Source organism: Bathycoccus prasinos (assembly GCF_002220235.1).
Source record: "Bathycoccus prasinos genomic : Chromosome_6".
Taxonomy (NCBI): domain Eukaryota; kingdom Viridiplantae; phylum Chlorophyta; class Mamiellophyceae; order Mamiellales; family Bathycoccaceae; genus Bathycoccus; species Bathycoccus prasinos.
Window position 1 is genome coordinate 962666 of NC_024003.1, and position 27042 is coordinate 989707.

At 46.7% G+C, this 27042-nt stretch overlaps 13 protein-coding genes across 13 annotated transcripts; 9 read left to right on the forward strand and 4 right to left on the reverse strand.

The window, feature by feature from the left end:
* Positions 1–937: 937 nt before the first annotated feature.
* Positions 938–1492, forward strand: Bathy06g05080 (predicted protein; the record flags this gene model as incomplete). Its single annotated transcript, XM_007512492.1, has 1 exon — positions 938–1492. The coding sequence occupies one exon, from the start codon at positions 938–940 to the stop codon at positions 1490–1492; it is 555 nt and encodes a 184-aa protein (XP_007512554.1).
* Positions 1493–1569: 77 nt separating this feature from the next.
* On the reverse strand, positions 1570–2301 carry Bathy06g05090 (predicted protein; the record flags this gene model as incomplete). Its single annotated transcript, XM_007512529.1, has 1 exon — positions 1570–2301. One exon carries the CDS (start codon positions 2299–2301, stop codon positions 1570–1572), a length of 732 nt encoding a protein of 243 aa, XP_007512591.1.
* A 620-nt stretch (positions 2302–2921) lies between these two features.
* Positions 2922–3794, forward strand: Bathy06g05100 (60S ribosomal protein L10a; the record flags this gene model as incomplete). Its single annotated transcript, XM_007512319.1, has 2 exons — positions 2922–2989; positions 3149–3794. 2 exons carry the CDS (start codon positions 2922–2924, stop codon positions 3792–3794), a joined length of 714 nt encoding a protein of 237 aa, XP_007512381.1.
* A 426-nt stretch (positions 3795–4220) lies between these two features.
* Positions 4221–5666, forward strand: Bathy06g05110 (predicted protein; the record flags this gene model as incomplete). The annotated part of the gene is made up of 1 exon (XM_007512357.1): positions 4221–5666. One exon carries the CDS (start codon positions 4221–4223, stop codon positions 5664–5666), a length of 1446 nt encoding a protein of 481 aa, XP_007512419.1.
* Positions 5667–5741: 75 nt separating this feature from the next.
* Positions 5742–6494, reverse strand: Bathy06g05120 (N-acylneuraminate-9-phosphatase; the record flags this gene model as incomplete). The annotated part of the gene is made up of 1 exon (XM_007512772.1): positions 5742–6494. The coding sequence occupies one exon, from the start codon at positions 6492–6494 to the stop codon at positions 5742–5744; it is 753 nt and encodes a 250-aa protein (XP_007512834.1).
* Positions 6495–6740: 246 nt separating this feature from the next.
* On the forward strand, positions 6741–8102 carry Bathy06g05130 (unknown protein; the record flags this gene model as incomplete). The annotated part of the gene is made up of 1 exon (XM_007512558.1): positions 6741–8102. One exon carries the CDS (start codon positions 6741–6743, stop codon positions 8100–8102), a length of 1362 nt encoding a protein of 453 aa, XP_007512620.1.
* Positions 8103–8249: 147 nt separating this feature from the next.
* On the reverse strand, positions 8250–10427 carry Bathy06g05140 (nucleosome binding protein; the record flags this gene model as incomplete). Its single annotated transcript, XM_007512647.1, has 1 exon — positions 8250–10427. The coding sequence occupies one exon, from the start codon at positions 10425–10427 to the stop codon at positions 8250–8252; it is 2178 nt and encodes a 725-aa protein (XP_007512709.1).
* Positions 10428–10757: 330 nt separating this feature from the next.
* On the forward strand, positions 10758–12098 carry Bathy06g05150 (predicted protein; the record flags this gene model as incomplete). Its single annotated transcript, XM_007512642.1, has 1 exon — positions 10758–12098. One exon carries the CDS (start codon positions 10758–10760, stop codon positions 12096–12098), a length of 1341 nt encoding a protein of 446 aa, XP_007512704.1.
* Positions 12099–12170: 72 nt separating this feature from the next.
* Positions 12171–13274, forward strand: Bathy06g05160 (alcohol dehydrogenase; the record flags this gene model as incomplete). Its single annotated transcript, XM_007512485.1, has 1 exon — positions 12171–13274. One exon carries the CDS (start codon positions 12171–12173, stop codon positions 13272–13274), a length of 1104 nt encoding a protein of 367 aa, XP_007512547.1.
* Positions 13275–13631: 357 nt separating this feature from the next.
* Positions 13632–15275, forward strand: Bathy06g05170 (predicted protein; the record flags this gene model as incomplete). Its single annotated transcript, XM_007512771.1, has 1 exon — positions 13632–15275. One exon carries the CDS (start codon positions 13632–13634, stop codon positions 15273–15275), a length of 1644 nt encoding a protein of 547 aa, XP_007512833.1.
* Positions 15276–16008: 733 nt separating this feature from the next.
* Bathy06g05180 (predicted protein) lies at positions 16009–17241 on the forward strand (the record flags this gene model as incomplete). Its single annotated transcript, XM_007512517.1, has 1 exon — positions 16009–17241. One exon carries the CDS (start codon positions 16009–16011, stop codon positions 17239–17241), a length of 1233 nt encoding a protein of 410 aa, XP_007512579.1.
* A 57-nt stretch (positions 17242–17298) lies between these two features.
* Positions 17299–23898, reverse strand: Bathy06g05190 (predicted protein; the record flags this gene model as incomplete). Its single annotated transcript, XM_007512721.1, has 1 exon — positions 17299–23898. One exon carries the CDS (start codon positions 23896–23898, stop codon positions 17299–17301), a length of 6600 nt encoding a protein of 2199 aa, XP_007512783.1.
* A 428-nt stretch (positions 23899–24326) lies between these two features.
* Positions 24327–26961, forward strand: Bathy06g05200 (unknown protein; the record flags this gene model as incomplete). The annotated part of the gene is made up of 2 exons (XM_007512383.1): positions 24327–26822; positions 26908–26961. The coding sequence occupies 2 exons, from the start codon at positions 24327–24329 to the stop codon at positions 26959–26961; spliced, it is 2550 nt and encodes an 849-aa protein (XP_007512445.1).
* Between the last annotated feature and the right edge of the window lie 81 nt (positions 26962–27042).

Genomic DNA, 27042 nt, shown 5'->3' on the forward strand with positions numbered 1-27042 from the left:
GAATGTCTAACGCGTTTCCAGCTGTCCGATCGGCTGTTTGCTCTTCCTACTCACCCAAGGTACCATTCACTACCCGTAAAAGAACGAGTTCAAGGTACTCTGACACTGTGAGAGGATATGGGACGAAAAGTACGACAACGACGACGACGACGTTAGAAAGAAAGAAAGAGAAGAGAAGAGAAGAGAAAGAATAACACATTTTTCCCAATGAAAAGAGAGAAACCAGGAGCGTTCAGACGTCATTAATGAAAACAACGCGTAATCCACCAAGTTCTTCATCGCAAAGCTCTGAAGCAGAACTGGCGTTTTGTGGTGATATCATCCTTACGCCTCTTTTTTTCTTCTCGTTATTTTTGTTCTCTTTCCTTCCTTCTCTCCCTGTCTTTTCTCCCCTATCCATCTTTATTCAGCAAAGGATACAAGTAACGACGACGACGACGACAGACAGACGCAGACAGACAGACAAACAAACAAACAAACAAACAAACGCACCACGCTGCGCTGCGCGATATGGTACACGCTCAAAACGGACGTACCTTGTTTCGTTTCTTTTTCTATATATTTTCTACCGCGTCGTTGGTAAAAATCGGCGGAGGATCGGTCTTACTTAATCTCTCTCTCTCTTTTCTTCTCTCTCTTTCCTCCAAGGGCGGGAAGTACGAAAATGAAGAAGACGCCAAGCGAGGAGGATTCGCTCCCTCTCCCTCTCGTGTGTGTGTGTGTGTGTGTGTGTGTGTTCGTTCGTTTAAGAATTTGACGCTCTCTTCTGAGTGTGCGCTTCTGAGAGTGAAGAAGAGAAGAAGGAGAACGAAGAAGAGTTTTCGTCTTTTTCGCTCAGACATGTCAGAACCAAAAAGAACGAAAGAATAAATAACGCCTTCAGAATAACGCTCTCATCATATCATAATAATAATCAAAAGGATTTATTAATAACGCGATGGGACGAGGATTTAAACCGAAAGGCGGACGTGGCAGAGGCCGTGGCAGAGGATACGCCGCGCAACAAGAGCAAGAGGAGGATTGGAGAGCACAACAAGCGAGAAAAAGAAGAGGCGAAGACGAAGAAACGAGCGAAGAAGAGGAAACGAGCGACGATGATGACGATGAAGAAGACTCATCATCCGGAGACGAGGAAGAAGAAGAAGAAAAAGAAGATGACGATGGTGAGAAGATTGTCAAGGTGAAGGATTTTGATCGATTCGCAGGGATTGGAGTTCAAAAGGAAGAAGAGGAAGAGTCCTCGGATGAGGAGGACGATTCCTCGTCTTCCTCCTCTTTTGAGGATGAATATTTAAAGCCGAAAGCGAAGCCGAAAGCGAAAGCAGTAGACGAGGCGCCGCCGCCAAAATCTGCGAAGCAGCTCGCGGAAGAAATGGAGAAATTAAGGCTCGTGCGCGAGAGGAGAGCGGCGCAAGCCAAGGCGAGGATTGACGCTGAAGGCTTTGATAGATACGCGCCGCCGGAAGCTGGAGGGCGCCCTCGAGTCGAATGAAATATTATATAATATAACTAAACTTTTAGAATTATCAACTACACGTGCGACTGCTACTACGACTACACCTATTCTATTTACTGCATGAATGCCGAGGGTAATCCTAACGATCTGCGAACTTTGAGTGGAGCGTTGGAGAAATTTCCATCAGGCGTGGCAGTGACTAAGGCTATTGAATACACCAAGTGGAGAATGAGTGTATACGATAACGAATTCAAAATCACAAATACAAAAGCAACGCACAAAATGGCCGTCATGTTTGGAACGAACGTTGCTCCCAGAGTCGCGCAAATTTGATCAATCAACGCGTAGACTTGCTGAACCATTAAGCGAAGGACATTTTCTCGAATAACTAAAGAGGAAATCGCGAGAGACGAAAAGACGCCGATGGTTCGAGCGAGCGCAGATATAGGCACGCTCTGCACCCAAGAGAACTTTCTCTTCCAACACATTCCCAAGGCTAGGCCGGTGAAACCATGCAAACACGCGTAATTTGAGGCGCGTAAAGGACCGCTAAGTAATGTCAACAAAAGGAACGCCACCAATAAAGTTCTCCAAGCGGCGACGTCGCCCCACCGCGCGGACGCTACGACGATTGGAAGAGGAAAGAGAGATCCTAAATAGGTTTCCAATCTGAACGACGCCGATAAGTGGAAACTTAAGCCTGTCATGGCAGCCAGCATGGCCGTCTCGACGACCATTCGCGTCGGTAACTTGTTCAATTTTCTTGTTTTCTTGTTTTTGTTTTCCACTTCTCCCGCTGTTGAAGCTCCAAATGCTGCTGCTGCTGCTGTGACTGCTGCTACCATCGCTCTGGTGATAATGGTGGTAGAAGAACGACGAAAGCAATTAGGTGTCCTTCGTTTTTGCGCAGTGCACGCATCGTTTCGTCTTTTTGTGTTGCCGCTTTCAATGCTCACTCTCTTTCCTCTGTTTTTGGAAGAAGAGGAAAAATGACATCCAGTTGATGACTTTGTGCGACAACCCGCACGCGACCACGACGACGAAGAAGAAGAAGATGAAGAAGAAGAAGCGGTGGACCGAAACAACATCGACGCCGATGTCATCGTGATCTTTACGGTATTGATTCTTCTTCTTCTCCTTTTCCTTTATCTCAAAAGTAGCGCGCTGTTTTTGAAGCGCGTCGTCCACTCTCTCTTCAACAATTTTCTCATCACACATCTAGAAGCAAGTTTTACTTTTTGATGGGCTTGTTTTTTGTCATCGCGTCTCGCCTGAAAATCCTCACTTTTCACTCAAAGATACAATAAAAAGATGAGGTACGTTCGTCGCGTCTCGTATTATAGCTCTTCTACGCGCGGTGCATTCTCTCGCGAACACATCAGTTCTACCTCATGGATGGGACGAGAGAGAAAATGCACCTTCGCGTGGCACTTGTAGCGCGCGATTTCCGTCTTTATGCTAATAAATGGAGGCGCAAACTTTTTTTAGGATTTTGCCTCTGCGAAAACGCGTCGCGTTCGCGCTCGTGCGAACGTTCGTTTCGTATGGTAAACGCATCATCACGCGCTGAAATACTATTTGCGTGCGAAATTCAATCGTTTTTCGGAATAACGGACGCTAATGAATCCTCGCGGACACAAAACTGACTTTATACATTTTCTCTCCATTTGTGTGTTCTCTCCAATCCCACAGTAAGCTCAACTCGGATACCTTGAAAGAAGGCGTGACCTTCATGTTGGAGAAATCCAAAGCCAAACCTAGAAAGTTTGTCGAAACCGTCGAGCTTCAAATCGGTTTGAAGAACTACGATCCGCAAAAAGATAAGCGTTTCAACGGTACCGTCGTTTTACCGGCGATGCCGAGACCGAAGCTCAAGATTTGCATGCTTGGCGACGCCAAGCACTGCGAAGAAGCCGCGGGTATCGGAATCGACAAAATGGACGTCGAAGCGTTGAAGAAGTTTAACAAGAACAAGAAATTGATCAAGAAAATGGCCAAGAAATACGCTGTTTTCGTCGCTTCTGAATCCGTCATTAAACAAATTCCAAGGCTTTTGGGTCCGGGTTTGAACAAGGCGGGCAAGTTTCCGACGTTGTGCACGCACAGCGAGTCCTTGGAAGCGAAAGTAACCGACATCAAGTCGCAAGTCAAGTTTCAGCTCAAGAAAGTGTTGTGCTTGGCCGTTGCCGTCGGTAACGTCGAAATGACGGAGAAGGAATTGTTCATCAACACGCAAATGGCGGTGAACTTTTTGGTTTCTTTGTTGAAGAAGAACTGGCAAAACGTCAAGTCCTTGTACATCAAGACTACGATGGGCCCGCCGTTCCGTATCTTCTAAATACTTGAAAGCATATTAACGCCCATACCTTTTTTACGAGAGGTATTTCGCGTACACCAAAGGTCGCAGGAGCACGATTTGCCCGATTTTCACCAATGAAAACGGGCGCACCTGTTTGTACTCTATTGGAAGATCGTATTAACTTACGTCGACGCTTGCTTTGTCTTTATAAATTTGAATGAAAAGAAGTAGTACACTATTTAAAGGATAAACATATTCATTAGATACTTTTGTTGTAACAGATATAGAGTATTCCCACGCATGTGTTTTGGTAAAGTTATTATATCAAGTGTACTCGCAAAAACACAACGTAAAAAAGCACCCACAGTCTCATCGTTCTCTTTCGTCTATCCATACCTCGTAACCACCACATTAAAAAAAAGGTTTGCACGCCGCGATAAAATAGAGTTCTTGATATTAAACGGAATGAATCCATGCGTAAACATCAATAAACTTGCCATTGGAACCGCTTTCTCGCATCCTGACGCACGGCGGAGCGAGATGAGCACGAAGTCCGCCGCGCTGTGTTCTCTGTCTGTGCACAAGCGCCGTCGCCGTCCTCAAAATTCACATTCTTCTTCCTCTTGTTCTTCTTCTTCTTCTTCTTCCTCATCATCGTCGGCGTTCGGTATTTTAAGAAAGGAAAGCGCAGACAGGGTAACGAATGAATATCATCGCGCTTGGTGTTGCTTGACAACAACGCGTCGTCTGTGTGCCACGTCGAGCGATGGTGGGAATATTGGCGAGGAAGATGAAGAGTTCGAGCGGTTACAAAACGTAGACGCTTTCGAGGAACTCATTCGAATGGCAAAAGAAAACGGGGTTGATCCACCGGCACCAGCACCAAAATTTAGTGCCGCTGCAGCCATGTGCGGACCAGTTGCAACTTTAGAAGGATCATTCGGCGGAGAGACGACTTCGAGCGGAGGAACGACCGCAACCGCGACTATTCCCGGTTTACCTCCAGGTTTGAAGAAGCCGCCGTGGCTGAGACAAAGAGCGCCGAGTGGAGAACGCTTTGAGTTCTTGAAAGACACCTTAGATAATTCGGAGTATAAAATTGCTACCGTGTGCGAAGAAGCCATGTGCCCAAACGTAGGCGAGTGCTGGAATGGGGAAACAGGAACGGCGACAATTATGCTCTTAGGGGACACGTGCACTCGAGGATGTCGTTTTTGCGCGGTTAATACGGCGAGCACACCAGCGCCACCGGATGATATGGAACCCGAGAACACTGCCAAGGCTATTGCTGCGTGGGGTGTTGGGTATATAGTGTTAACATCAGTAGACAGAGACGATATTCCGGACGGAGGAGCGGAGCACTTTGCGAGAACCGTGCGCACGTTGAAAGAGTTAAAATCGAGCGTTCTCGTAGAAGCATTGACGCCTGATTTTCAAGGTGATTTAGACGCGGTTAAACACTTGGCAAGCTCTGGTTTAGACGTATTTGCGCATAATATTGAAACCGTGAGGCGATTACAGCCTCGAGTTCGAGATCCGCGCGCGAACTACGAACAGTCTTTAACCGTCTTAAAAGTGGCCAAGGAAGCAAAGGAAGGCATGGTAACGAAGACGTCCATTATGCTCGGATTAGGAGAAACGGACGACGAGATTAAGCAAGCCATGAAAGATTGCAGAGATGCCGGGGTTGATATATTTACTTTAGGTCAGTATTTACAGCCAACGCAGAAGCATTTGACGGTGAAAGAGTTTGTAACGCCGGAGAAATTTGAATATTGGAGAGAATTTGGCGAGAAGGAAATTGGTTTTCGCTACGTAGCCAGCGGGGCCCTCGTGCGCAGCTCATATAAAGCTGGTGAGTTTTTTATCGAGACTATGTTGCGTAAAGACCGTAGTAAAGCTAAAAACTAAGACAAAGTCTCTCTCTCTCTTCAAAAGTAAATGTAATAATATATCTAATCATAAACGAAACCGCTTTCTTTCATTTTATTCTACTAATAATTTATCGATGATCTCTTTCAGTTCGGCTATGTGTTTGATCGTATACGTAGGCATCGGCTGAAAAGTGCTCGCATCGCGCGATTTGACGTTAATAAAAACCGTCGCTAATAACTCTGCGTTGATGCCTCCTTGAATATCAGCACCCAGAGAGTCCCCGACGTGGATGGCTTCGCTCGGCAAACATCCCACGTATTTGCACGCTTTCATAAAAATACCACGGTCTGGTTTCTCTTTACGTCCTGCTAACACTTCTTCACCACCTACGATTATGTTCTCAAATAACGTGTACGCGCTGCACGCTTCTAATTTATCTCTCTGCACCCGATGATGCCCATTTGTGATTATGCACATCTCTAAGCCTTTCGAGTTGATGTACTCGCTCAGTTCTTTCACGCAGTCGTGCAAAGGAAAAGTGCCCATGCGGTTGTCGTCGAAACATTTTTGACACTTCACTCCAACTTCTTCCGCGTTTTCCACGTTTTGCAACTTTAACGCGTGCTCCCAGACTCTCGAACGCCACGTGAACACGTCGGTTTTATACTCTGGATCCCACGGTGCTTTGACGAATTTCTCTTTAAAGTCCGCGACTAATTTATCCACGTCTAACGACTGGAATTTTTCTTCTCCAACCCAAGCGAGTACGCTGGTTTTCACGTCCGCGTATGCTCTCACGTCGTACACGGACGTTGGAACTAACGTGTCGTCTAAATCAAAGAACACAGCTTTGAGCGTCGACATTTTCTCTATCTACCTATCTGTGTGTTATTAAGAGGATGAGAATGATGGTGATGGTGATGACGATGATAGAAGAAGGAAGAGAGAGAGGAAGTATTTGTGGAGTCTCGAGAGAAAACTCCCGCCATTTTTTGAATGACAACAACAAATATGTTCGCGAAAGAGAGAGAATAAGAAAGAATAATGCGATTCTTTCGGAGAATGCAAAGGAGAGATGATTCGTCTTTGCATTCTCACTCGCATTCTTCGATGAATAATAATATTTGGTACGGTGCTGATGATGCTCCCGGTGTTATCGATGTTGACATTTCTTCCTCGGTGGCGATGCTGGATTACTCTTATTACAACGACAACTCTGCTGAATACACGAGCGATGGTAGTGGTGGCAAAATAGAATACGTATATGTGCACGATGATGATGATATACGTGATGGTATCTCTTCAAACTATCGGCTCGATGACGACGAGGAGGAAGAGGAGGAGGACAACGACATCGTCGCTGAAGAAGATTTTGTTGAAATTGAAAATTTGAGAGCGGGAGGAGAAGAAGAAGAGGAAAGCGCCCCGGTTGCTGTTGTTGTCAAAGGAGAGGAACTTGAAAACACAACTGAAGAGGAAGAAGAAGATAGAAAGATAGGAAGAGACTACTACACCGAGTTTGATGATTTTATAAACGCGGTCGCTCTCGAAGAAGAAGAAGAAGAAGAAGAACAAGAAGAAAGAGAGGGTGTTCGCGCAAACAGTGAGAACATGGATGAGGAGGAACGGACGAGAGCAAAAGAAAGTGAGAAAGAAGAAGAAGATAAATTGGAAAGCTCTCAGAAGCGCGAGAGGATAGGTTCGCACGACTCTGCGACAACTAGGACGAGAGATGTTCAAGAAGAAAGCGAAAAGCGATCCCAGACGGGACGCGCTCACGGCATGGAAGGAGAAAATGAAAGAAGAAAAAGAGGAGGAGGAGGAGAGGAAATGAAGGGCGGCGTTTTTCGTCATTTTAATACGTTTACTAAGAGTATCTCGCACGATGTGAACGTGCGTTCTCTGCTCACAAATGTACTGTTGGGGGATAAATGGGTCATACATTTCGATGGAATACCATCGATTCGGTTTCGAATTGACTTCAACGTGGAAAATTTTCGTACCTGGAAACGATGGACCGCAACGCGCTGTTCGGATATTTCAAAGTGGCTTCAAAAGAGGAGGCGCGCAGCGGCTGAATCTCGACGAAGACACAGAGAGGAATATATTCGCTCCGTCACGAAGAGTCCGACGAAGGAAAAGAAAGAAGAGGGGACTCCCAAAAAACTTCTTCCGATTTTTTCTTCGCGGCAAAAGAAAGATGTTGCAATAAAGGATGATATTAACTCACCCCAAAGCGGAATGAATTCGATCGACAAAGCCCCGAGTAGAAGCACGCCAAAGTCGTGGAAAGAGAAGGAGGAGGAAGCTTTATTTAAGATTTTAAACGCTCGGAAAAAGAAGGAAACGAACGGAAGAAACAACAACGCTGCAGCCAGCGACAAAACGAGAACACTTCCGTCATCGAAAATGTTCAAAGATAAAATAGCGAGGAGGGCAACTATCTTGCTTCACATTTGCCCCCCTAAATAGATAGATAGATAGAAAGATAGATAGATAGAAAGATAGATAGAAAATAAAGTGTGTCGCGTTTAGTCGTGTACACTCAGAAACATTTTTGATAGATTCGTCTATTGTGTAAAATACGCATAAATATTCAGACAAATTTATATATTCAATTCAATTTTGTTTCTCTTTGTACTTCGCCATCTCCTTCTCATACCGCACCTTATCTTTCCTTGACAAATCCTCGTATGGTTTCTTATCGGCTACACTCGTTGCGCTCCACATCTGGCCTAGCTTCGACATAACATCTTTGGGAGCAGTTTCTTTGGGAATCGTAGATCTCTTTGCCGCGCAGAAGATGATGTACGCAGACTTTGCGTTCTTCGGCGCGTCCGGGTCCTTCTTTCGTCGCTTTCCTTGCTTTTCATCGTCATCAGTTTCTGGAGGTTCGTAATTCTTCATCGCTTCGTTAAACCGCGCTCTATCTGTTTCGGCTTGTTTTTCGTAAGGCTTTTTCTCTTTGTCCGAGAGCGCTTTCCAGCGTTTCCCCAATTCCGTCATGATTTCTGTGGCCGCCAAATTTGGATTGTCTTTGGCAATATTCGCTCTTTCCTTTTCACAGAAGCAAATGTATGCAGATTTAGCACCTTTTGGAGCGCTTGGATCTTTCTTTCTTTTCTTTTGTGCAAGAAGCGCAGCTTTGATGACAACTGTGCTCGACGGCGCTGGCTTCGGCAAGTCTTTCTTATTATCCTTCTTTTTCTTATCTTTCTTAGATGGAGTTTCAGCAACTGCACTCGTCTTCTTCTGCACGCCACCGTTGTCAGTATTCTTCAATGTCTTCATGATTTTCGACAAGCCTCCGGGAGTCATTGTCACTTTCTTCTCGACAGCGGCGGGCATTTTTTTCTTCTGAGCAGTCGGCGTCGCCGCTTTCTTTTTACCTTTACTCGAAGAACTGCTGCTAGAGCTGCTGCTACTACCGGAACCGGAACTACTCGAAGAGGAAGAGGAGGAGGAGGAGGAGGAGGAGGAAGAAGAAGAAGAAGAAGAAGAAGAAGAAGAAGAAGAAGAAGAAGAGGAAGAAGAGGAAGAAGGTTTCGGAACTTCAGCCTTCTTCGTAGCTGCCGCAGGATTCGTTGTCTTGACTTTTTCCGCTGCACTCTTGTTCACTCCTTCTACAACCGCTGGTAACTTCGCATCATACCCTAAGCGAGTCGCGACTTCACCGAGCAACATTCGCGAAGTTTCGTTGAACGTCTGAGGTCTTTCTTTTATGACACCAATCATGGATGTCCACACTCTCGTCGGGAGTCCTTTCTTTGATTTGTAGCCTCCTGGATAGGCCTTCGCTACTATCACACAAACGGCAATGAGAGGTGTTGAAGGTGAATTGATTTTTGGAGATAACGCTTGGATACTCGCCAGCGTTTCCTCGTAAATGTTCTCACTCCCATCTGCCAAATCTGCTTGGCATTTCTTCATTTCCTCCACAACCCCTTTTACAGACGCGTACGCTTTCTGAGCAGAATCTCCAGACAAATTCTCGCAAGCCAATTTAAAGCCAGAGTGCTTCATCAAGGCCTTAGCAAATATCGGAAAGCGGACATTGGTTTTCTTTGATGTATCCAGCAATTTCGTAATCTTCTCTTCTGTCGTCATCTTAGTATCAGGTTTTGAAGCTGCAGCGGCGGCTTGTCCCGCCGAAGGTGGGGTCGGCGTCTTGGCTTTCGCCACAGCGGCGACTGGTTTCAGCGCAGAGGCGATTGGTTTTGGCGCAGTAGCGTTTCCTGTTTTGCTTTTCTTTGCCGAAGGCGCATCAACGTTCGCGGCTTCGGAGGCGAATCTACTCTTCAAATTCGGAACCGGCGGGGCGGCGGCAATTGTCGTTGCGCCTCCCACAAGGTAACCGTCTCCTTGAAACCTGGACTGGCCGGTGGAAATCGGTGTCGAACCTTTCGCCACGGCTTTCACGTTCGCATCGATCAAGGATTTTGGAGATAAAACGTCAATCGTTCTCGCATCGAAGCCTGATTTCTTCGCGCTCGAGTTGCCCGCTTTTTCTCCTCCTTTTTTAGCCTCCAGCTGAGCTAAATAATTGGTGAACGGAAGCGATCGAAACGACTCGTCGTCGACTGGGTACGAGACGCCAACGCCGGCACCTTCGTCGTTCTCGCGTAAGAATCCATTTATGCTGGTCACTTCCACTTCTCCGTATGTCTTCCCGTACACCTCCGAGTGTTTCTTCTCAATCGCACGGGCCAGCGTTTTGTAATTCGAAGAATTCGGAAGGACAACGACTACAGTTGTCGCGTACGAAGTCATCACCTTGCATACTTTGAGGTCAGACATTTTCTCTCTCCCTCGTCCCTTTCTCTTCTCTTCGCGCAGGATCGTTCAAAGAGAGATAAAGAATCGCCCCCACTCTCTAATGCGTGTGGTTGTGTGTTGTGGTGGTGATAGGGAACACCCGCGTTGTTACAATAATAATTATGAAGAATCGGCAAATTCAAATTCAAAAGTTGTTCTTCTTTTGTTTCGTCGTTTTGGCATGCAGTTGTTGAAGCATCGAGGATTTGAGCCATTTCTTGGGAAAAACAAGTGCCAAACAACAATCTGGGCATCACCACAACATAATACGCACCTCGTATTCATAACAGAAGAAGAAGAAGAAGAATGATGATGAGGAGGAGCACATTTCCGTGTTCCTTTTCCTCCTCCTACCCCTCCTACCCCTCCTCTTCCTCCTCTTCCTCTTCCATCTCGGCGTTGGCTTCTTCTGGGAAGCGCGTTATTAGGAGCAAAGAAAGACCAAAAGGGGTGGTGGTGGTTCAAAATCATCGCTCGCCTCGTTACGAAGAACCACTTTCACGCTCCTCTTCCTACCAGTCTTTCTCTTTTCAACTCTATGGAAGGGGAAGGAGAACATATGTTTCTCGCGCGCGGCGAAACGACGGCGACGATGAAGAAGAAGTAGAAAAGGAACAACAACAACAACAACAACAACAACAACAACAACAACAGAAAAATGTAATCTTTCAAGATATGCTCGAAGGACGCGTTCGAGGAGGTTCCAAGATGTTGAAAGGACCATCGTCTGGAATCGGAAGCGTGCTCGATATAGCTCAATATCGAAGTAAATGGGACGTTCCCTGGGGTGGATGGACAGTATTCGGAGGTATTGTCGGCTGGTTAACGAGCTTTGTTCTCACGGCGGCAGTCTTAGTTCCGCTCTTCGTCTCGCAAGCGCTCGGCTTAGACCGAAGTCAGTTTGATGTCGAGCAACAGGCGCAGTATTTATTACTGGTCCAGGTCGCTGAAACGGTGATATCTTTGGGCATAGTATACGCGTGCGTTGCGAAATATAAAGACGAAATGTTTTCGAAGCCAGAGAACGATTGGTTCAGGATTGATTTTTCGCATCCGCTGGACACGAGTAAAAACGGCTGGTTGGTATACGGCATCAGCGGTTATCTGCTGACCTTTGTCGTCGTCGCGTTGACTGGATTTGCGATCGAATCTACGCAAGAAGTTGTACAATCTATACAAGACAGTCAAATTGCAAACGATCCAAGCTCGACGATCGATGCTATATCCGCGGCATCGGCTTCAGCTACCACGGCGAAAGTTCAAGAAGCTGGAACAATCGACGGCGTCTTACCGTTGATTAAATCAGAAGACCCAGTGGCTGTCGGATCTCTGCTCGCAGTGACGAGCGTTTTTGCACCTCTTTTAGAAGAGACTGTTTTTAGAGGGTTTTTATTAGCCTCGCTCACAAAATGGCTGCCCGCTCCAGGCGCGGTTGTGTTTTCGAGTTTCATTTTTGGATTCGCGCACCTGGCGCCGAGAGATTTTCCTGAACTCGTTGCGCTTGGGTGCGTGTTAGGCTTTTCATACGTACGAACGAGAAATCTCCTCGTCCCTATGTTCATCCACTCGTGTTGGAACTCGGGAGTACTCGTACTCGTGCTTGTTGCGATACATTTGGGGGTCGCTGACGAGCTGGGCATTCCCGGGTTTTAAAGTCGATTTTTTAGAAAAAATGTTAGCTTTAGTGGTATTTAGAATAGCAGCTGTAGTAGAAGATAATGATAGATGTACACTCCGACCGCACAACATCCCAGACGTGAATTTTATTCGCGCGGGCAAAAAAACACCACAGCGCAAATGTCAGATACTACTACGAAAGCGTACGCGGCGCTCGAAGTGAACGCGAAAAAGCTCGAACAGATTGAAATAGATTTGCTCCCGTTAACGGACGACGGAGTAGAGATTAAAGTGGAATGCTGTGGGCTTTGTGGAAGCGACGAGCACTTGATAAAAGGTGATTATGGAGAATACGCGGTGTTCCCTCAAGTCTGCGGACACGAGGTCGTAGGTACGGTCCGCCAAATCGGGAAAAACGTGAAAGATGTAAAAGTTGGTCAAAGAGTCGGAGTCGGTTGGCAATCGGCGTCGTGCCACTCGTGCGAGTGGTGCACTAAAAATAACGAACAGCTTTGCGGAAAAGTGAAATGTACGTGTTGCGAAGGCAACCGAGGCGGGTTCGCGGACGTGATGCGATGCGAAGATTCGCAGTTTGTTTTTCCGATTCCAGATTCGTTAGATAGTTGCGAAGTCGCTCCGATGTTATGCGGAGGGCAAACCGTGTGGACACCGTTGAAGGAACAAACGAAGCCGGGCGATAAGATTGGGGTGTTAGGCCTCGGAGGTCTCGGGCACATGGCGATCAAATTCGCAAAGGCGTTTGGAAACGAAGTCATCGCCATTAGCTCTTCGGATTCGAAAAAAGAAATGGCTCTCGAACACGGCGCGACTGGCTTTCTGGTGCACACCTCGGAAGACGAGATGGAAAAAGCGGCGGGAACGTTGGATTTTATTTTGGTGACCATCGCGACATCAGAAACGGTGGAGTTTGAAAATTTTTTCAGCCTCTTGCGACCTCGCGGGACTATGTGTTTTGTAGGTATGGTTCCCAAGTTTATGATTGATACGTTCACCATGGGTTTCACGATGACAAACTGCACGACCTCGAACACCGGAAGCATCAAAGACATGAAAGAAATGCTCGAGTTTTGCGCGAAGAATAAGCTTGGCGCGAAGGTGAAGAAAACACCGTTGAGCAAAATAAATGACGCGTTAGATGAACTCCGAAGCAAACAATCCGCGTTCAGACACGTTCTCGTGAATGATTTATAGCGAATGAACATTAATACAACGAACATTATACAACGAACCTTACTACAACGAACCTTAATACAAATGCTCTGTTCCCTCCTCGTCCACCTCCTAAATCTCCTTTTTTTTTAAAGGGGCTGGCGGCTGAAAACACGCCAGTTCTTTTGCATTGTATTCGTGCGCACGGTGGTTGGAAACTTTCTAACACATCCATAAGACAGAACAGGCACCACATTATCGAAACATCATATCGGATTCCTTAAAGCCGCAATGACCTTTACTACGGTTTCAACGCGCGCAAGCTGGTGCGTGCCTCGCGCGCAATCAGCCCAATTTGCAACGACTTCGTCCACTTCGTCGCTTTTATCGCGGTTTCCGATGAACAAGAACACGCACCACTCGTGCATCTCAATATCGCGAAGAATACAACACCATCATCGCAGCTGCTCTCTACGCGCGAAGAAGAAGACGTACGAATCTTCCGAAGAAGCTGCAGAGGATTTATTGTTTTATAACGAAGAGGATTTGCTGGAAGAAGACGAGGAAGGAGTTGAATTGTTGGAGAAAACTCGAAAACTTTCAGCAGAGGAGTTGATAATTGAAGACCGCGAACTCGCCATGCTCGGACTCGACGTCGACGGAGAGGACGCTGATTATGACGACGAGGATGATGACATAGATGGTCTCTTCATTGAAGGAGAGGACGGCGAGTCCATGGATATCGCCAGTTTCCTAAAAAAGAATGGCAAAATAGACTCGGAGAACGACTTTGATTTTGAAGAAGACTTGAACTTTGACGTCAGCGATGAAGATTACGATGATGATAATGCTGATGACGACGAGGATGATGAAGAGGATGATTTCGTGTTCATACCGAAAGGCTCCGGAATCGAATTCAAATCTGAGGATTTGTACAACATCGACTCCCCGACGAATAAAGATTTTGGTTTTCTCTCGGAGTATGTAAAGACAAAACCAGGTTACGAAGAAGATATCGACGGGGAAGGCGATGAATCAAATCGCACGACTATTAATACCGCAACGCGGTCTCCTCGAAAATCTAGGAGCAAGAACGATGTCTTCATCCGCGACACTTCCAAGGACAAAGCTCCGAAAACCTCCGAATTCGACGCCAAGAGCGAGGAAGAGGATTATCTCGCTTTTGGTGCCGACGACGACACTAAAACGAAAAAACGACTCGATTTAGCGGCAAAAAATGCGGCGTTAATACAAATGGGTGTCCCGAAAGCATTGTTGGAGCAAATTGAACGAGAGCAAGAACTTGTCGATGCCGTCAACGATAAGAAGAAGAAAAAGAACCTGGATTCCTTTGGTGAAGAGAAAAAGACGCACAAACGATTGCAGATTGTGGCGGGACGACACTCAAGGCGCGTAGTTCTTACTCCATCTGGGTTGAACACTCGGCCAATGATGGGCGTCGTCCGTGGGGCGACGTTTGATATGATTCTAAGTCTCGTCGGGTCACGTTCAAACGTGCAATTCCCAGAAAATTCCAGATGGTTAGATTTGTTCGCCGGTACCGGCGCGATTGGATTAGAGGCGCTTTCGAGAGGATGTGTAGACGCACATTTCGTTGAGATGGACGACTGGACGGTTAAAAATGTCACGCGCGTAAATATAAAGACGTTAGGGGAAGAGAAGAACGCTACGGCGCACTGCGCTTCCGTGGAAACGTTCTTACAAAGACACTCCAAAAACACCTCTGGTGTCGGTGGAGCTTTCAATTTCGTGTCGTTCTGTCCTCCATACGAGAAAATTTCATATCCGGACCTTCTTTTAGAAATAGATTCGTCGCCTTTGGTGAGTGACGATGCCATAGTCTTGGTTGAATACGCCATCGGGCAGCGAGATGAAATCAAAGCATCGATTGGTAACCGTCTGAGACGCGTTCGAAATCGCCGCTACGGTCGAACGTTTGTCGCGCTTTACGTGTGCGATGGGCGCGAGCTGGACGATGACGTTGTCGAAGAACCAAAACTTCACGGCAAAGCCATGAAGTAAAAATTGCTTATGGCATATGAGTTATTTACAACAACAGTGTACTTTAGTTAGGTGCAACTTTTCGGTTGACTGATTTCAAACGTATGCGCTTAAGTAAAACATTCTCTCATTCTTTTTTTCAAGACCACAACGCGGTAGCTTTTCCTGCTTTGTTCAATTTCTCAATCACCGCCGAAGGTTCGATTGATCCAGTCACGGTGACTTTCTTCGTATCTAAAGTTACGTCGAACGATTCAACACCTTCCATTTTACCTAAAATGCGTTTCACCGCGCCCACGCAGCCTTCGCACATCATATCCACTTTGAGTTCTGTAGTTTTCGCAGAAGACATGCTTCTTCTCGCTTTATCTTTCTTACTCTATCGATGCTGTTCTTTATCGCTTGCTGTGAAATACTTTGATGTGACGAGGAACTTTGAAACGCCTATTTTATGATGTGTGTTTGAAATGTTCACGCGAAGAAAGCAAAATCAACACAAAAAAAGGTGTAAAGGTCATCAAGAAGAACCAACCTTACTCTATCTTTCTCTCTGGTTCCGCTTTGAAGAAAGTGCTCGCGTGGTGCTGCTGTGATGAAATCCATCGAGAGTTTCGCAGATTACGTTTGATAGAGGGAACTGATATAGTTTATCCTCTGTTTGTCTTTGCTTCCATTCGAGACAAACACTACAGTTACGAGAGTATAACATAACAGATAACAAGAATAGCAAAGGATGGAACGCAAAGCAGCAATTATGAGCCAAAGAAGAAAGCACAAATATCGCAACGATATGGAAAAGCCGTTTAATTTTTGTAGAGAAGCTGCAAAAGGATGTCACGTGTGCTTGATGGCGCCAAACAGAACGAGCGACTTTCTGATTGGCTTGGAGAAATTCTACGCTGACGAATACGACTCAGACGTCGAGATACCTTCGGTTGCGTTAGATCCAGACACGAATACCTTGACTTTAACGAATACACACGATTATGCGCTTTCTGCGACGATATCGGTCAAAGGTCTTCGATGTTTAGGGAAAGATGGTATAGAATTGGAAGCCGGTAATACGGTATCGAAAGACGGCTGTAAGTCAACGTGCACAACTTTTATCGTAAAGATCCCCGCGAACACGTTCTTGCACGTCTGTCGATTGGTCGTGGACTTGGAAAGAGAAGGCATCAAAGATAGAGACGAACTGTTAGAGTTTGTCATGCAGAAACTCGATTCAGACGTCCAGAGATGCGAAGGACACTCGAGACCAAACGATTTCCATCCGTTACATCTTACTTTTCCTTTTCAAAATACGAAACATGAAAAGGACGAGTGTTTCTATTTGTGCACGCAAGGCATCGGAGGGAGCTTTACGCACACTTTCTACGGTAATTACCACGCCATAGATTTTCGATGTGAAGTCGGCACGCCAATTGTCGCCGGGGCAAACGGGATAGTTACGGATGTACGAAACAATGCACAAGATCAAAGCACGGGCATCTCGGCGAGCAACTTGTACTCATGGAATTCGATTCAGATTCGCGTCACTGAAGAAGTGAATATAAAAGACGGAGAGGTAGAGGAAATCAACGCGGATAGCGCGGAGCAAAGGAGTAGTAGCGGAGCTTCAACAACCGCATCCGCACGAACGGGAATAGCCGGTTTGAGTATATCTGAAGCGACGGCGGCGGCGGCGGTATCATCACCATCATCATCCAAAGTTGGACAAGCTGGCCCTTTGTACATTGAGTACGTTCATGTCCAAGAAAACTCATTCAAAGTTCAAGTTGGAGATGTCGTGGAGAGAGGCCAAATCATATGCCGTTCGGGTGAGAGCGGATTTTGCCCAGAGCCGCATTTGCATTTCAGCGCATTTCGTACGTCGGATAGCAAAGCGCCTACGGTTGGCGTGAAGTTTATTGCATCTGAAGTAAAAGATGCATTCGTTCCAGAAGCAGGAAAGATGTACAATGCGCGCATCGGGGAGAGGAAAATATAGTAGGTACAGTTCGCCGCAAAGCGTTCACATAGCACATAACATAATCAAATCTAATATTTACGCACTTTTCAATATTGAGCGTTTTATTCCTACCAAGCTCTCTTCTATTCTAGTTCCCGCTTTCGTTTTATTCGTTTTATTTACGTTTAACTCCTCAAGTAGCACGTCGCACTGGTCCACAATCGCTGAAGCGACATCCGGCGCGACATTTTTCTCTTGAAAACATGACAAAAAACGCGAGCAATGCATCGCAATGTCGTGCAGTTCTGCAGCTAAAATCTCTGAGTGCAAGTTCGTCCGTTCGCTCGCAGTTCCCGCATTTAAAGAATGAATCGGTGAGGGGGATTTCAAAATACCTCCGTCTGGCGTTTTTGGCGATTTTGCATCGTTAAAACGCTTCCTGCCCAACGGCGTCCCCAGAGCTTGCCCGCCTTGATTTGATATGAGCGTCGGCGTCGATGGTGTCTTTGAGACATTGGTAGTGTTGCCATTAGTTGGCGTCGAGGAGGTAAACAAGACCGAGTTCTTCGTCCCGAGAGGCGTGGTCGATGGTGTTAAACCTAACATCAACGGGCTCGCGCCATTCGCGGCCGGGGACAACGCCATAGGAGAAAGAGCTGAAGATTGAGTTCGTAGCGATGTGAGCACGCGCGAGCCACGATTCAGAACACCAAACCAACAGCTGGATAGTCCTGCCTCGGATGGTTTAAGTGTACGGGCTTCCTCTGCTGCATTCTGAGGTAAACAACAATTGTGCGAGGTGGCGCCGGAGTGAACGGGCGGAGCCGCAAACCACCTGAGAAAGAGAGCGGCTTCATCGCGAAGGTTCGCTTGTCCGTTCGGAGATTGCACTTGCCAGCCAAACTTCAAACGTTCATCGCTAGATATAGAAGAGAGTAAAGCGCAACACACTTTTGCCTTCCGTAGATTGCTGAGTGTAATTGACGTTGGTTTCATTGCCGAAAGGATATAACGCTCCACCAAGCACGCAAACGACGCTAGTTTGGAAGTGACGGAAGAATCTATATCGGAATTTCGCAAACTCCTAGCAAGTTCAGTTGATATTTGAATCGATAAAGTCAACGTTGCGAGTTTCAAGACATCCAGTTCTTCAAAAGATTCGTCTGCCATGGGAGTGTACTCATTCAACAACTTTGCAACAAGTTCGCGCACTCGGTCGTAAGCACCCGTTTGCGCCAACACATATGCTCCTTCGGGCGTCTTTGCCAACTCTAAGCACGCGTACAATGCAGAGAAGACAACGTCAGAAGAGGTTAATCGGGCGAGTTCGTCAAATTTGGATGGATCGCAATCAACTTGTATTTGTTCTCCACTCGTTATCGCTACTCGCAAGCTCGCGAGTGAGTTGTTGTTGGAGTCAACGGAGGTGAAAGCGCTAGATATGTCTGGAATAAACATTGACGATGAAAAGTCGTCACTTCCAAGGACAAGCATCGAAGGGGATGCAAACGCACCACCATTACCGAACAACTTTGTTAGTAGTCGCAAAGCGCAAACAGAAGACGCTGCAGGTACCGCATTCGATACCGCCAGATCACGAATCTGTGGAATAGCCTGAGACGCCACGTTCCCTATATCTATAGCTCTGGCTGCGTCCTCCGAGTTGGCTTCCTTCGACCAACATGATAGACTTCTCTCGAATGCAGCACACGAATGTGCACACGCAATGTGACTGATTGGACATATTTTAGAAGAGAGAAATGCACACGCCGCACGCGCAACATTTTGTAAAGCCTCATAATCTTCGTTTGCGCCATCGCTTCGATTCGCAGAATAATTTTTGCGAGAACAGCTCCATAGCCGGGCAGAGATTTCCAACAACTCGCAAAGCGAGACAATCAACGAGACCTGTCTCGGACTTTCCGATCTGCGGTTTTGGACCGCGTGGATGAGTTCAAGAGCGATTGTGTTCACCGTATCTCTTCGCGAATGATGTGACCACTTTTTGAGAATTGAGGGCTGAACTAACGAGAAGCCGCAACCATTCTGTTCGTTGTTGTCGTTCTCTCCATCAGATGTTCTCACCTTTCCCCCATCATTTCTCGATCCCAACGCAGATATACCTACATTTGATAATGGAGCTAATAATTTCTTTTTCACGTGTTCCTTACGTTCATCCAGAGCTTTTAGTTGCTCGGCGTCCAGCGCGTCCAACTCTGGGCCCACAATGTTCTGGAAGGTTTCCAAAGATCCGGATGCTTTCAAAAATGCGCTCAAACTCTCAATCGCACTTATCTTGGCATCACACAGGCTCACAACGAGCGACACTTCGCGCGAACACGCCGCAACCTTGCGAGCAAGCGATGCAAGACGCGTTTCTGGTGCGCCCCATCTACCGTCATCCGTGTTGAAGACACCGCAGGCACGCTCAATCCATTCCGAATCGTAAACATATGAATCTCCGTAGACAGATCCACCACTTAAGCCGATTGGCGCATCTACAAAGATGCAATTCTCACAATTGGACGTTGTTGCATGGTGTAATAGATCATTTACTCGTGAAGATGCGTGTCTGATGTCTCTAACGAACGCATCATTGTCTGCGAATACGGTCTCAAACGTCGCCGTAGCTGCGTGCGCAACGTCCGTGAGCAGACGCGCCGCGGCTTTTTGGCCTTCGCGCGAAAGAACCTCTCGAGCCACAGGTTGCTCGAGAAGAGATCTCGCTAAAAGCTCCGCACCTGCTTCAAGGGTAGCTGAAGCGAAACAGACGCTATCGCCTCCAGCCTGAGCTGTTGCTAACTCAGCCGCTGCGGAGAGCATCACCGCCCGCAAACCTAATATGAATATATCCATTTTCATCCATGCCACGTTCGTTTTGTCCTCCACAGAAGATAATGAGAGCTTTATCGATCGAAGCAAGCCTTCGTCTCGAGACACAAAGGGATGCACAGCTTCGCGTAAGTGCTCAGAACGGTTCACTGGAACAGTCAATGCAACCAAAGACTCGCTAGCGAGAATACCTAGCGAAGACGAGAGCGCAGAGAACGCGTTGGCGTGGACGACATCATCATGATTTGAAGCTTGTGAGCACACTTCATTCGCACGTTCGACGATTGATGCGAGCTTTTGAAACACACGTGGCTCAGAAGCCAAGCCGTCGACTGGATTTGGTAAAGCAACCCTTGATTTCCAGAAAATATTAAGCGCAAACGCAAACGTGGCCCCGTAACTGACGTCTTCGATATCCAGTATTTTATCCAAGGCTAACCAAAGTTCATCGTATGTTGGATACTGCGGCTCGCTGGATTTCAATATCGCTCGTGTAATTAACGCAGCGGATGATGGTTGTTTCTCCGCGAGAGCATTCGCATTGTTACCCTTGCCGTCTTCTGTACTCTTGGTTCCGTCATCTTTTTCAACTCCGTCATCTTCTCCCGAAGCCCCGTCGCGGATAGTAAGCATAAGCTGCGCATAGTCTGGTCCATAGATGATGGCATCAGCAAACGGTGGCTGATTTGCAGATGCACTCGCAAGCAGAGTAATGGCGTGAGATGTAGACTCCGGGTCTATATCAAATTCTTTCAAAGCGAGTTTAATCCTATCGCGCAGTTGACGGCAAGTCTCGTCGGCCTGTACTCCACCGAATGCCGCAGATAACGGTGCTGATGCTGGAGCCGTCGTACACAACGGTATTAACGCAGGTATCGCTAAAGTACAACATTCAGAAGCGTACGGGTACGAAGCATACGAAGCGATCGCTTGCACCATCGGTGGTCCTCGCTCTGGAGGAGGCGCTTGAATAAAGAGAGCTTTCGCGATTGACCTCGAAAACGTCCCTCCGGTTATTTCGGAATTATGTTCAAAGACAGAAGATAACGCCGGGATGACACGTAAAACACTCGCAATTGCATCCTCAAGCGCGACAATCTCTTTTGAGCGACACTCGGAACCGCTTTCGTACGCGCGCTGCAAGAATTGCGCATCGAATCGTAATGGTGCAAAAGCTCCAGCGAGGGTTTGCTCATCGTTCATCAAGAATACACAAGTGCGAATACTGAACGTTTGTTTCGGAGATCGAGAAGAGCGCTCCATTCCATTTTTGAGATTTATATCATCATCAATCATACACATTCTCTCGAAATATTCAAACTTTGATGTCAGCAACGCCGCTTGCAACGCTTGAGATGCGTATTTATGCACAATCCACTTTTCCGAGCGTTCTAGGTATCTCCAGCTATCGAAACGAAGCATGGCGTACAACGCAGATCGCTGAAACAACAATTGCGATTCATCTCCACACTCACCCGCGAGTAAAAGCGTTTCAGATAACGCGCATAGCGCCTTGATACTATCGTGGACTCCTCGAGACTCTTCAAACTGGAGGCATTGCGAAACAGTCACTCCGTTGGTGGAAGACGCTTTATCGTCTTCTGTGAAAAAAGGGGTGTTGAGTACGATATCCGCCGCGCGGCGCGGCGCTGCTGCGGCGAGTGGTCGCAAAGCTGCGAGTGCCATTGCCTGTATACTATAATCATCGGACTTTTCTACGCGCAAAGATAGAGCGAGTGCAGATAGGACGTCACTCGGCGTCCCTCCAATTTCAGATGCCGAAGCGTGTAAATCGCACCTCAACAGAGGCGCCGCAAACGAAGGCGCGTTTTCTAGCGCAACCGCGATGAACGATAACGCAGCGTGCAGCTCTGAACGATCTTCTGGAGTGAGATGCTCTCTCCTTCGCCTCGCAACCGAGCTCAAGTTTCCTATTCTAGACAAAGTGATGTATAACCCATCCGCCGGTTCGCTCCACACAATTAGGTTTGTTCCAGACGATGAAGAGCTCGGTATAGAGACACCCCTACAGTTCGAAGGAATACACGCTCCGGGAACTTTTGAGCTAGAAATAGGTGCTGAACACACTACGTGTCCAAATATATTCCCAGTGCTCCGATCGAATCGACTTTTAATACTGGCTTGCTTGATGGCAACTTCGGCAACCTCGCGATCTGGATACGGCAAGGCAACCGCGGGTAGTTTTGTGAGGTACGAAAGCGCGCACTCTGCAGCTTTCGGTCCTTCCGAGAGAGATTTTAAGATGCGCAACAAAGGCGCAGATTCTGCGGGAAAGCGCTCTCGACAACCTTCTACGAGCGCGAGTAAAGGCGCTTCCTGCCCATTTTCGCTCGCACCTTCCCAAAACTGTTCGCATAATTCGCGCTGTCCGCATATAATTTCATCAAAGCACTCGAGAATCAAGTCGAGTTGAGTGGGTAGCAACCCGTGCACGGGAAGTATGTCAAATCCAGCTAACGTTGCCGAAAATACATTCTTCAAGACACTTCTTCTAGGAACCGCAGATGGATCAGAACCATCAAAACTGGACTTTGTGTTCATCGCTATATTTTTCAAAGAATCTAAACCGCTGGCTACGTCTGACGCGCTCAAAAAAGCAGTCATTGCTTGCTCGTCAGCTTGGCTGATACCAGTAATCATAGACTTTGCCAAGGATAGAAACGCAGCCCATGCGAGCTTAACTGCTCCAGATTCAACGGTATCTGTCGTTTGCGATAGAACTGTCGTGACTTGAACAACTGACGAGAGTAAATGATGCTGGGCTTCGCCAGAACCTTGTCCACTCGTGAAAGTGTGCACGATACGTTCTAAATCTACCGCAACAATCAAAATGATTGCACATCTCGCTCGTATATCAAACGTAACCGCAGTCTCCATTTGCTCTGCCATAGATGGAGCTAAGTTTATAACTTCTGTGCACTTGTGTGGGATTTTCGAAAAAACCTTTTGATCGAACGTTTTCGCCAACTGAAGAAAACGTGTCGACGAGCATTCTTTCACCACGCCGTAGTATAATGAAAATAGAACATCAAGAGACGCTCTAATTTCTTCGACAGATTCAAGACACGAACTCAAACGAACAAACTCTTCTCCTTGCGTACGAATGAGTGTGCTTGCTTGTTTCTCTCCCTCGTTTGAAACGCCGGTGGCGAGCGCAGTCGATGTTGGATTTTTCACCGCCAAAGCGGTACTTCTCTCTTCACGACTGCTCCCAATTGCGAGTAAACCTAGTCCTTCTCCATTCGCAAGTAACGAGTCGCACAAGTAATTCACGATGTTATCTTCTAATCTATTCTTTATCATCTCTTCGAGCTTTTCTGAAAGTCGCGAAGCAAACTCGGCTTCTTCTCCTTCTTTTTCATTTCCCCCAAAGCCGTCGTCGTTTTCACCGTCGAAAACATACGCCTTCTGCGTTCCTAAAACCGCGACGCATTTCAACAAAGCGAGGCGTTCTCGATGGTAAAAGGTGCACACTAACTCAATCAATTCACCGGTCACTTCTTTCGGACGCGCGGTAATCCCTTTTTCTTCCAACGCTCGACGAAGCATGACATACGTTTGAATTTCGTCCAACTTGAGAAGTTGCGCAAGCATAACGGTGCATTTCTGCATGTCAGCTCCGACGGCAATCGTCTTGCCTCCCACATCAATTGAACCCGATTCGAGTGCAGCTTTTGAAGCCGCGCTATTCGGACCGTACGCTTTCAAACCTTGTTGCAAAAAGGGCGTCGCCGCATCTAGTTTCTCGAGCACTTTCTCCCGGGAAGTTGTTTTCTGGTCTAAAGCGTAAAACAACGCTCGCGTGGAAGGAACATGCGTCGTGGTTTTCGCCGTCGAAGCCATGCCAACAGGAGAGAGAGTAATACTCGCTCTTTCTCTATTACGTGAAGTGAACGTAAAAATAAACGAATACGCGCTGTCAGAGCTGTGGGGAATTATTAGAGTTCGTTTGAATTTTTCTGTTAAAAACTTGTCGCACGTCCGAATTCCCAGAAGAGAGAGTGAACAGTGAAGCTTTATATTCTCCTTTATAAAAAAAGTGCTGGCGTGCGCGCGCGCAAACACAACTAAAGCTCCTTCCTTTTGGCAGAGAAAATAGACAATCACTCAGATGCCCTGGTCGTTACAATCACTTAAAACGAGATAGGAAACTCTCGGTGGTGGTTGAGATTGTTGTTCTTGGAAACAACTCCCTCTCGTTATTCGTCAAAAGTCGTTACGCTTTGTGATTTTCGAAAAGGCACCAAAACGCGCGAGACGAACACCCTCTCATGGTGGTGTTAAGAGCGAGCGAATGGGCGCTGAAGCGCTTCGTCAAGTTCATATTGAAGCGCACGTTGAGTAAGATTATCGGTAACAATGATGGAAGCGCGAGAGAAAGTCTCGCATCGATAGATATTGCGTTATCCGAAGGGATTTTAGAGTTGAAAGACGTGGAGTTGAACACGATATTCGTTCGGGACGCTTTGTTCTCCTCTTTCATAAACAGTGAAGACGGAAGCGAGAACGACTCGATATCGATTGCGAGCGCAAAGTGCGGCAAAATAAAGATAAAGATTCCTTGGAATAGTTTGTACTCTGATCGTTGCGAACTCCTCATCGAAGATGTTGCCGTGCTCGTCGTTCGAAGAAGCGCGCGAGGAGGCGAAAGCGCAGAAGGAGGAGAGATGAAAAAGAAACACCCGGAAAGAATCCGAAAAGATAAAACTCTCTTACACATCTACGATAACAACGATTTATACTCGCACTCTGAGAATGTTAAGGAAATAGAACGCGCGCAGAAATTAAACAAGGACGAAGATGATGATGTAGTAAAAGGAGTTGGTGAGGGAGACGCAAGCGAGGAAGACGAAAAGACAACAGAACCTGGAGCGGTTATGAAAGCGATTAAACGATTGGTACGTGGTGCACTGTTAAGCGTTCGAAATATTTCTTTTGATTTTGATACTTTTTGCAACAACAATGTGGATGAGAAATCCATCGTATCGCTATTGATTGAAAGTGGAGCGTACGTGCACGATGGTCAAGCAGTAATGAACATGCGTAGCGTCGAGCTGAGAGTCGGAGAGCACGTTGTTCTCAGTCCCTTTCATGCGCAACTATCAAAACGTGAAGATGAAAGCGAACACTCGACGTACGCTTTATCCATAGAAAATTCAATCCACGCATCTTTGACGGAACGCACAGTTCACGCATTCTCGCAACTTTGCGAGAAAAGTAATGAGAAAGGGGATGCAACAGGAGACAGCGAAGCCATAGAAAATTTAGTAAAGGAAGAAGAGAGGGAATCAGGTGAAAAAGAGAAGTGTTTCGTGGAAGATTCGCGAATGAACGCTTTGAACAAAAGTTTCTTGGATTGTATATTGGAGGTTAAGAAAAGAAATCGAACTGGAAAAGTTGGCGACAAGAATGGCAACGAACACAGCTTCGTCGTAGACGACGATGACGGCGACGATGAATTTTACGACTGCGAGTCTTCTGAGCATTCGAATGACTTGGATATAGAGAAATTTACGCGGTCGGTGATTTCATCGTTCTACGAAGAAAGTGTGAGTCGCGTTCAATCGCAGGCGGACTCTATTATAGTGCCATCGTCGACGTATTGCATCGCTTTTGGGAGCGACTCGAAGATGTCCATGGAGTGGGACGATGGCTCGAATCTGTATTTAACTTTCGATCGCTCGTCGCGATTCGTGTATTGCGAGTCTTCTCTGATGAAACTATTCGCGCCGCGAATCGCGATGACTTTGCAAGTTGACCAGAGCTCGCCTATCCTTTCGCTCGAAATAGTCTCGGATGAAGTTTTACCCGTTGTCTCGATCATCAACAAGAAAATCAGTCCAGAAGAAGAACGCATCACGACCTTGACGCTTTCGTCTGTGGGCGCTGAATTATTTTTGGACGGTGACACTTTTATTCGAATACCAGAGCTTGCGCATCAAGTGTTCACTCTTACGAATAGAAACACTCGAAATCAATATAGTGCGCGAGATGCTGCTTTTGCAAGCACTACTGATGAAACAATGGATATTGCCAACTCTGCAGAGCAAATTCTCGAACTTGCTCGAGCTAGTTCGATTCAGTATTCGATGACTTCAACCCACTTGGACGTATTTTTTACTAGGACGCGCATGGGACAAATTGACACATCATTGAACTCATTTCGCAATTTACCAGATGTCCACCCGTTTAAACTGAAGCAAAACGAAATTGGAGACGTAGTCGACTCCTTCTCGATTGATTTTCATATTGATTCGCTCGATGTTAACATCGACGGGAAATCGGAAGCCTCGTTGATTTTACCAGAAGAAAGCGATGTGTTTGCTTCCGCATCAGAGAAATTACCGTCGCTTTCATCGAGGAAAGGCACGCGTTTTCATGCTTGCTTTACTGAAGTGGCTTTTGTAGCAGCCTTGGCGGTATGTGGTGATCAAGATGCAAATTTTTTGTCGTTCACGTCCTCTCGCATATCGAGCTATGGCGGCGACGATGCGAATAGGCGAATATTGGCCGTCGATACGTGTGCAGTACAGCTTTCAAAATTACCTGTTTTGGAAGATTGCGCGTACTCACAAATTTCATCTCGCATTTTTGTTAATACTTGCGATATATGTCTCGGGAGGTCTTCTAATTCCAAAGATAAGTGCTCACGAGATGGGCGTGCTCTCTTCGAGGCGTTAGTTTATTCGTTCGGGATGGATTACGGCGATACAAGTGAGGAGGTAAATAGAGAAGAACAAAAGAACACATCCTCCGTCGTCGTTGCGGTGAGTGCATGTGTGAACTTTCAGAGAATACAAGCCATCGCACGCGACGCAACTTCGACCGTGATCGTGGAAACAAAACGCATAGGAATTCAGGTCGCGCCAAACGAAGACACTTTTAAAGTTTACGAAAACTTTTTAAAAAATCAGAAGGTTTTTGCCACGCACGTCATCGACGTTGGTCTAACACCTCGATCGAATAGGTACAAATAGGACTGTATTG